Below are 9,863 nucleotides of genomic sequence, written 5' to 3'. Positions count from 1 at the left end.
TGGTGTTTTTGTTTCCTTTCGGAAAAAGTGTAAATTAAGATACAGTGGCATCTCCTAATTTGAAGACGTTGGTTATAAAACTTGTCAAAAAAAATAGAAAAAATTATTACTTCAACTAWTTGCATTGATTCTTGGTCAGAATTAACATATTGTTACTTTTTTCCCCTTTTCTTTTTCAACACTCAAATGTTTAAATAATTAAATTTTGGASGATAAACAGTTCTTTTAAGAGATACATTTCAGCAGTCTTGAAGTATTACAGCTTTCTGTTGATACACGAGGACATTCTCTTCTACCTTTTTGACATTGACAATGAGCACTTGAATTATATAAGAAATYCTATGCCTAAAAATTATTTCATTTTACAAATTTAGCTACATTATTGTATGARGTGAAGCTGAAATTAGCTATGCATCATACATAGGATATCATCTCATGATTTTAAAAATTTGTGAGAGCTAGTTCACTTACTTGTGAATCATATCAAGTTTTTTTCCAGAATTTAAATGTTCATAACTTTTATCACTAATGAAATAGTTAGGAAACTCTTTCTTGTACTTGGCAGTATTTAGAAAGGTGTTTTTTCTTTTTCTTATTGTCTGTCTCCTCAAAGAATAAAAATTTTCATTAGGGACCAAAAAAAAAACCCCAACAGCAAAAAGGGTGACATCTTAACTTCAATGGATCAAYGGCAAAACACCCACTGACTTCAAGGGGCTAGGATTTTACCACACTGATCAGATTTATACAAAGAAGGAAAACCAAGGAGCCAATGATATCTTGTCACTAAAAGCCCAGAGTCTGAAAATGAATCACTGTCTAAAYAATATGTCAAATATTTACAAATACCAGTAATCAAAAAAGTAAAGTTGTAGTTTGAAATAGTTTCAAAAGAAACTTGAAGGGGGAAAAATAGCTTGAAGGAGAAAAAAGAATATATAATAAGAGTATATAAAAAATATATAATTCTGAGTATCCAGACCTCATATCTTTWGCCCACTTGAATGGTTTTCCAGCCAGCAGGTGTTTTTTATTACACTATGCTGTCTTAAAACAAGTGATTGAGAAAGACAGCAGGAGGTGCTATCCACAGATGTCAATTTTTGCACATTGCTACGGGGAGCCCAGGGAGCCAGATCAGAGATGAGACACACCTTTGGATGGCCACCATCAAGTGGCATGAGCTCTGCCCTGCAAATGGCAACTTCCACTGTAGAGGCCTGATAATGGAGACACAGGTGTTTTAACTGGTTTGGGATGGGGCTGTGCCCTGATCTTTCAGGGTCCTGCACTGAGAAATTGTTCATCTGTACTATCAGTTGAGAAATAATGAAATGAGACAAACATAAGGTGAATCTGGTTTTCTTCCCTTTCTCTACATAAATCTGCTGTCATTTTGCAAAAGCTCTGCTTTTACTGGCTAGAGGAGAAGGCAGGCACACACATTTGCAGAAAGACCTAGTATATTTCTTTCTTTCCATAACAAAGAAGCATAAAATTAATGTTATTTTATCAGCAAAAATTATACTTTTTACCCATTATCTGYAATTCTATCCATGGAAAGTACATTATACTGTAATTAAAGTATATCATATGCGTTAGCTGTAAAAGGGCTGTAATAATTTAAACATACTATTCAGTGAAATACATTAGAAGAGTACCTACAGCACATAAAATTTTAAATTTATGAAAATAGAATACAATATTATAATGACTTCAAGGTTTTTCTTCCTCGAAGAGTCCTGGGAATATGAGAATTTATGGCTATGTTATCCTGTCCCCACTATTTTCTTAAAATGAGAAAGATTTGCAAGAGGCCAGATACTTCCTAGAGATGTCTCAAGGCAGTTCAAAGGGAAGCAGTGTAGGTGTCAGATCATGAATGAGACTATATCTAATGATTTTTTCCTTTGAGAGAAGACAGGGAGAAAGGGAGAGGAGTTTTCACCTTTTTGGCTGTACTTGACAGGATAGATGAGTACTTGACACAGGACTGAAGTTCTGATCAGCTGAGCCATGTGTRCCAGTTTTGCCTGGTTGAGCTGGGATATGATGACCTCCACAAGGACGGGTTGAAACATTCACTGGSTTTTATGGAAGTTTCATAATTAATTCAAAGGGATGACGTATTAACACTACTGTTCTCTTTTGAACTACTTGCTTCTTTGAATGATTACAGATTTCCCAGTAATATCCACAGGAATACTGTTATTATTATTATACAGAGAGGGCTTATGGGAAAAACAAACTTTTAACCTGTATTGACAGGCCTGTAGTGACAGGAAAGGTGGCAACAGTTTAAAACTGAAACGGTATATTTAGAATGGGCAGAAGGAAGACATTTTTTACAGTTAGGGTGATGAGACACACAGAAGAGTTCTGGGTGTCCTATCCCTGGAAATAAGTGTTCAAGCTCAAGTGGGGCTTTGAGCAACCTTRTTTAAGGAAAGATATCTCTGCCCATGGAGCAGTGTTGGACCTAGACAATATTTGAAGGTCCTTCTGACTCAAAACAGCTTGTGATTCTGTGATGTGTAAACACAGATGCATACAGTGCATACAGCATCAAAGTAATTGATTTTCTGATTTTAAATACTGTGTGCATGGATGATGGCTGATTTTGTTGTTTTTTTTTTTTTTCTTACTCCCTTTGCACAATTCTTCTCTTTACATTAGACCAAACTACAAACTCAGAGAAAAGCCTGCACATACCTGCTTCTCTCCACTGGGCTTCTTGTGATTTAACAGCAGCTCCACAGCCCCAACCACTTCCTTCCGTATGGCATGCAACAGAGCATCTCCCACATACACATTAAAACTTAAGAGCAGCTCAATGAGCTCAAGGTTCTCATTCTCAATTGCAATAAGGAGTGCTGTTCTTCCCAGGGGATCAATGCAGTTAATATTGATCTTGAAATAAATTTCTGCTTCCTCCAAAGCTTTCTTTACACTGGCGTAATCTCCTTTCTCCACGGCGTTCAGATAGGCCTTCTCTGAGTGAGACAGTTCRGATTCTGCCCGTACAATGCGAAGAGAGATTCGATCTCTGTAGGGAGCATTGACGCTTCTTTTGTAGTAGAACTGGGCCATATTTTATGCCATTCTAGTACTTTGTCTCTGCAATAAAAATAAAGACAAAATCTATAACCGATTTTGGGGGTACGGTGCACCAAAATATTATTTGCAATATATAAGCATTTAAAAGTCATATCAAAAAGCAGTTGAAACATGAAGAAAACGTTGTTTATCAACAGAACTTGTAAACAAAAGTGGAAGCCAAAATAGCGCTTGTTTGTAACTTACCAAGTCAGAGCATATCTGACAGAATACCATTTTCTCATATGCTTTTTTTTTAAATTTGTGACAAACATGAAATGATATGATACAACATAGTTTGCACCAAAAGTGTAGCTCTGTTTTAGCCTTAATTTCTTCATCCAGTTCTGCAAGGACTTAAAGAGCACAGTTGCCTGTCCCAAACACTGTAAAGGCCATGGAAGGACCTTCCCATGGGATAAGCACAGAAGGGAGAGACTGRATGGTGACAGCTCCAGGGTATGATGGAGGCAAGGTCTGGTTAGCACATCCTGGTCAATGCATCTGGACAAAATTCCCACTGTAGCAAACTTGAAAAGAAGCTACTGCTCATACACATATCACTGGTCAAACAAAGATCACCCCAAGTTATGGTATCTGCGACCACCTATGACCAGCAAAACATTCCTCTACACCCCCCCAAATATGCCTCCATGGATATCTTGAACTTGGACTGTAAGACAAATTGTTGCAGCAGGGATTTGAGATAAATCGAAGGTGRGACTACTGTCCAAGTGTTGTCTCAGACCTAGGGGGAGATTAACAAAGCCTGGGAAGAAGAACGGATCACTGATAATGGACACAAAAAAAATGTAGAATTTATGGGTCACAAGGAAAACCAACCCAGAAACTGTGCTGAAATCAACTGGGTAAAAGGTCATTCTGATGGACAGATCGCTTCTGACTTCCTACCACTGATGCATCACTCAAGGGCTGTGTGTCAACAACTAAACACAGTTTTTACATCTTCCTAGAGTGACTTAAATACCCTAACATATCTGTGGCAGGCACAGATGTCACAGCTCAGTGGTGAGCTTCCCTAGTAAGATTTTGATTATTTTGATTCAATCTCATATGCTATTAGAAAAACAGTCACATAAATGTGAAACTAACCAGAACTCACTAACTTATAAAATAAAATTCACTACCTAAAAGGAAAAACAAAATCCATAGGAAATAAATTCCTAAGGACTGGTAGATAACAGTCACAGTTTTGATTCTGAACTACTCAGTTCTAAAATGGAATTAATTCTGAAACATAGCAGCTATAAAACCACTCTAAAGTCTTACAGATAGTAAAGCATATAATGTCTGTGCTTTTATTCTGTTTACTTTATTCAAGGACTATGCAGAAAAAAAATAATTCTTCTAGAAGAATGTTTTTTTTCCTGGTTCTATCTTCTACCTGATGACAAAAAAAAAAAAAAAAAAGAAGAAAGAGAAAAATTGCATCTCAAAGAACAAGGTACACAAAAAATATTTCTCTCTGCTGAACATTAGAAGCTGAACAGCTTATTAGACAAAGAACGGTAGTTTTTTGTAATTTTCTCAGCTGATAATATAAGTTGCATTAATCCACTGCTGTCTTTTCCTCCACTTTCTTCAGTCATTAAAACAAAATCTCCATTGAGATATATTTTTATTTTTGTGAGGTTTCGATTCATCAAAATAAAAAAGTCACCAAACACTGAAGAACACAGTAATTAATCCGCCTCACTTTTTTTTTTTTTTTTATGCAGTGCAATGAGAGATAAGTACAAAGAGTGTTACTGGGTGGTTTTCTTTGTTTTCAGAGAACATCTACCTACAAGGCTTGATGCAGGGAGGAAAAAGTAAAGAAGACACATGAGAAAGAACTCTCCTCCAGATCCATATACAGGAGCTGAGTAACTGCAATTCTCTGCAAGATATTTTCCAATTGTCCCTTTGCAAGATATTTCCCAGTTCTCCCTGATATAAGATGGTATCAGTCTCCAGTCTGGGCTACTAGAGGTCACACAGTCTGTGAGTTATATTCTGTTAATCTAAGTAAAATAAAGTGCCTATCCATTGCACAGCTTTATACCCCCGGAATAGGTATCACAGTCTTAATGCTCTGTATTTTATCAGTTTGCTTTTCATTCTTTAGTTTCAAAACTGCAAGTTTAATTCAAGAAGGAAAAAAGTGCTATGTTCTGATCTAAACTAACAGACAGAAATGCAGAAGTTCACAAGGAGGTATCTGCAAGAAAGGTGGACTGTTGTATCCTGTGACAGCCTTGGAGAGTTAGAGTTTCATTCCTCTGCTCCCAAACTGAGCAGATCAGGTGCTGGATGTGGAAGGGTGCCCTGCCTGACTCCAGCTGACACAGACAATGACCTAGGTCTCAACACGGGCTCTATTTTGTATCTGTCAGGCAGATGTCRAGTTAACCCGCAACAATGTACACACATTATTTCTTACTATTTACAGAGTTCCCCAAGACCCCCAGAGAAAACCGAGGGACTGCAACTCGGTTTGCTAAATAATAATGCTAAAAGCTCCTCTCTCTTGAAAGCACAGAAATGAATAAATAGATCATTGTCTCCCTGTTTACTGTGAGATAAATCAGGAATTAATTTCCACCAATGAAATCTGGCATGATAGAGATGTTTATTGTAGAAGAGTACAGTGACCTAAAGATGGGATCTACCATGATTTCATGAGGACAATTTGGGGGTTTCTTGTTTCTTTGTTATTATGTCAAGTCTGATGAAGATTTTTTATTGCTTCAGTTTAAGACATGAGGAAAATACTTGTTTGAACCTTTTAGTTGACCTTTTCATGAATCTTGAAAAGTGGATCTAAGTTTAGTTKGTCTCTTTCAGAAGAGACATATTAAACACACATTTTCATTCTTCTCAATTGCTGTCCTCTGTTAAATCTCTATTTCTTGTCTGCACCAATTCCTGAAAATAATCATCCATAAACAAAGTTTATCACAACAAAAAGTCTATGTTTACATGCATTTAGAAGCTAGATTTATTGCTGATACAGTAATGAAAGGTGATATAAACATCAAAGATAATCATTCATGGATGTTTACAAAAATAAAACTTTTTAATCTGCAGATAGACAGCATTGTGTAACAACTGTTACTGTGCTGTCACATGTAAATGCATGCACATGGCAGATTTAGATRGAGCTGCAAGAGCTAGAAACAGCCAGCAGCAGTACAAAAGCCTCCAATTACTCTGAGTTTCTCTACAGGAACACRAGTCTAAAGAAACAAGAGATCCAATACACTGAGCCAGTGTGAGAGCAATGAAAGAAAAGAAAATTATGGTGCAAACTTATCAAAAGTGTAATTATAGTTTCTACAGAGTCCATATACCTGACACATAATAAAAATACTTCAGAGAAGAAATAAAGACAAAATAACTCTGTATATTGTTTCCTGCTATGTCATGGAAATAACAGCAGCACCTAAGCACGAGAAACATATAAGAAAAAGGAAATCACAGTACCCGAAGAGAAAAGTGATTCTTATGAGAAACTATTTCTTTCTTAACCAGCAGTTTTGTTTACATCTGCTAGCAACTACTATTTCAAATTATSTGGGACTATTTTTTTCATATGTTGTTATTCAGGGAAGAATGGTAACCTTCCACCTTCTTTGCAAAYCTTTACTAGTTCCACTCTATCATTACTTAATAATTTAATATTTCTTCAGAAAAGCTGATGTTGTTAATTTTAATAATCCTAAATAAATTGCAAGTTTTTTTCTGCTGTCGTATCATCGTGTATATGTACATATACATACATATTATAATCACAGGCTTGCAGATGTTTCCCAATCAAAGACAAAGCTCCAGAAAAACCGCAATCAGATTTCCTTGTCATTTATTCAACCGTATTTCCTTYCTCTACATATATTATCAAATCCTCCCTATTTTTCCAGGGGACCCTGACTTGCATTTCCCTTGCATGCTGTCCCCTACTCCAAACCAGTCATATTCAGGTGYGAGAGGAGTGCTGGAGCGAGCCACCAGCAGGCACCAGGGGCCTCTGTGATGAGCCACTTGTACTACCAGTCACAGCAACTGTGCTCACGTAYTGCAAACCTTTCAGATACAGAAAGAGACCCCAATGACAACACATCTCCTTCAGCAGATGGCAGTGGGAGGGATAGGGAAGTGCTYCGTAGTATCCACATGTGCAATTTCTGAAATCCTCACCGACACCAACCTCCTGAAGATGCAATATTTCCAACACTGACCACTGTTGGGCTTACTACAGCATTATACTATACAGAGATAGATAAATAGAGCATTATACTGTATAGCTTCCTGTATGATATCATCAAAAGCACACTTCTGATTTTGCTCATGAGTTTGTTTTTCAGACTATTTGCACAGAAAAAAAAAAAAAAAAAAAAAAAAAACCCAAAAAAAAAAAAAAAAAAAAAAAAAAAAAAAAAAAAAAAAAAAAAAAAAAAAAAAAGTAAAACTTCACCAGTAACAGTGGCATCACCCTGCTCTGGAAAGCAGAACATTTATGACAAGTGAATAACATGCTGATTTCTCTGTGATCTTCTGAAACTATTTTATATGCACTTTTCATGGCAAAGGAAAGTTTCTGACATTTTCTAGGTTCATGAWAGCATGAAGTTTTCTTTCTAAAATAGATCTGTGACATACCAGCTTTAATCTGACACAGAACCCTATTTGATACACAGTAAAARYGATGTTCAAAGAGAATTTTGGAAAGCAAGACTCTAGCTCTGATAAAYCCCAGTCCAAATGAAGCATAATGTTCCTTCACTGTCAGTCATTAGAACAGACTGTTTCATTTCAACAAGAACAAAAGAAATGCAGATAAGCCTTTGATTTCTGAAGCCAGCATCAGTCCAGATTCTGGCTTATAACAAAATGTCTAGACAGTAACTTTAACCTGCTCTRCCACTGAGATCAACTGGATAGGCTGTGCCCATACTGTTAAACATACTTYACCCAAAAATAGGACAGCTGAATGAGAACTGTCTTCTGGGAATAATTTGGGGTTCATGCYAACTCCTACRCTGWCCCTGGAAACTGTGTAGGAAGATKTTAATTGTATGGAGCCAGCAATTGRGTTGATTGCAGGGACTGCTTGAGCAACTTTGGCTGCAGGTGATGGAGTCTCATGGACCATGCCTGCCTTCTAGCACTGTTTATTTTACAGTTGTTACAGCTGGCAATACAGTATGTGGGATCCTCACCTGAAAGAAGTTTTTCATTGTTAGAACTACAAGCAGTTTCAGATTGGAAAGCTAACAATAGCAAAGGTAGCAATTTGGATTTTAACACTGAGTTATGCATGCAGGAGATAAACTGAATAACTCAGTATGGTGCATGTTCCCTATAAGGCTGTTAATTTGGAAAAAAATCTAAACCTCTTGTTTCTGCTCTGATTTAAAATTCCCTATAATCAAAGTTTTGGTAAAGCAAAGAACATGACCTAGTATACAGCTGTAATGGATGGTGGGAAGCAGGCTGTTGTGCTGTCTGCTTACGGATGTTCTGGCTTCACAATCAGCAAGACAGAAAAACTTTCAGGGTCCAAGGTTTAATGGTTATATGGTAGATTAAATTCCACCAGCTTTTATATCATCATCTTAAGAGAGCAAGACCTAGGAGAGTCTGAGTCTGAGACACTGATTGTGGTAAATCTTTGATGAGTTGACACAGATTACCTGCTTCGATTTTTTTTTTTTTTTGTAGAAGTATGCAATTTCATAGCATTTTTTGGATGGTTTAAAGCATGATGCTTCATATATAGCTTAAAGATGGCCTGTAAGTTTACCAAATGCCAAATGGGAGAAAAGTTTTGCCTTCAAGGGCTGAAGTTACATCAAATATTAGTTGAGAATGATAGATTCTTGTAACAGTGACCTTTAAAGTCTACAAGACTACTATCAGACTGAGGTTTGAAAAATATCAAAATATAAATAAAACAAACATTAGTAATTATTGACAAACATTAGAAATTATTAACAGATCTTGAAGGGGTAGAATGATTTGGGCATACAGTAATGCAAATCCACATTTTTTTTTAAATAAGAGATATTCAAGAACTTGCTTCTTCAAATACACCTAAAACTGACCCTAATGTCATTTACCTTATGGCTAAAAAATCCGATAGCTCATGTGTGAGAAAAAAAAGAGCATCACTAGGTCACAGTAGTCATTAGACGACAATATTAAATTAGTCCATTTTCCTAGTTTTATTTAAACAAGAAAGAGCACTCTTCAGAGGTGTACAAGATGTATGGTTACCTGTTGCTCATGGGSAGCAGCATGCAAATGTCCTGGTGAGTCTGTGGGAATGACCATGAAATCTGAGCTACTTGTTCTTGCTCAGAGGGAAATACTGATCTGTTTAAACCTGCTGCCACAGCAAAGCAGAAAAAGACTGCTTCCCACTGACTGACATGAACATGTTCTTTGAAATGATGGGGCATGAATGATGTGAGTCCAGCCTACACACAGTAGAYAGCCAGCTTAGGGTGGGAAGGACAGGGAAGGCAGCAACACAGATAATGATCTTAATGAGTGACTGCAACATCCAGTCGAGATGACCTTCCTGTCTCCTTGGCTTGTGCTATTCTCCTGGGTAAATTCAAAGAGCTCTCCAAAACAGTTTTTGAGATAAAAGTACTTCAGTGTCATCTGGCTGCACGGAAGGCATCCAGCATTTCCAACAGTAGSACTGACCTAATGCTCTGTGGATGCGATTCTGCAGCAGTCACACAGCATGGCAGTATTTC

General features: G+C 37.0%; 1 protein-coding gene across 1 annotated transcript in view; it reads right to left on the bottom strand.

The window, feature by feature from the left end:
- The window catches only part of TRPC4 (transient receptor potential cation channel subfamily C member 4), a 76,872-nt gene extending 73,758 nt beyond the window's left edge, over positions 1 to 3,114 (bottom strand). Inside the window, exon 1 of the mRNA XM_057376832.1 lies at positions 2,713 to 3,114. Coding sequence (XP_057232815.1) covers positions 2,713 to 3,090 — 378 coding nt within the window. The 5' untranslated portion in view covers positions 3,091 to 3,114. The remainder of the gene's footprint in view (positions 1 to 2,712) is intronic.
- Between the last annotated feature and the right edge of the window lie 6,749 nt (positions 3,115 to 9,863).

The sequence above is a fragment of the Malurus melanocephalus genome, unplaced genomic scaffold, assembly GCF_030028575.1.
Source record: "Malurus melanocephalus ecotype Western Australia unplaced genomic scaffold, MMel_1.1 scaffold_292, whole genome shotgun sequence".
Classification (NCBI taxonomy): Eukaryota; Metazoa; Chordata; class Aves; order Passeriformes; family Maluridae; genus Malurus; species Malurus melanocephalus.
This window is presented reverse-complemented; position numbering and strand designations above follow the sequence as displayed.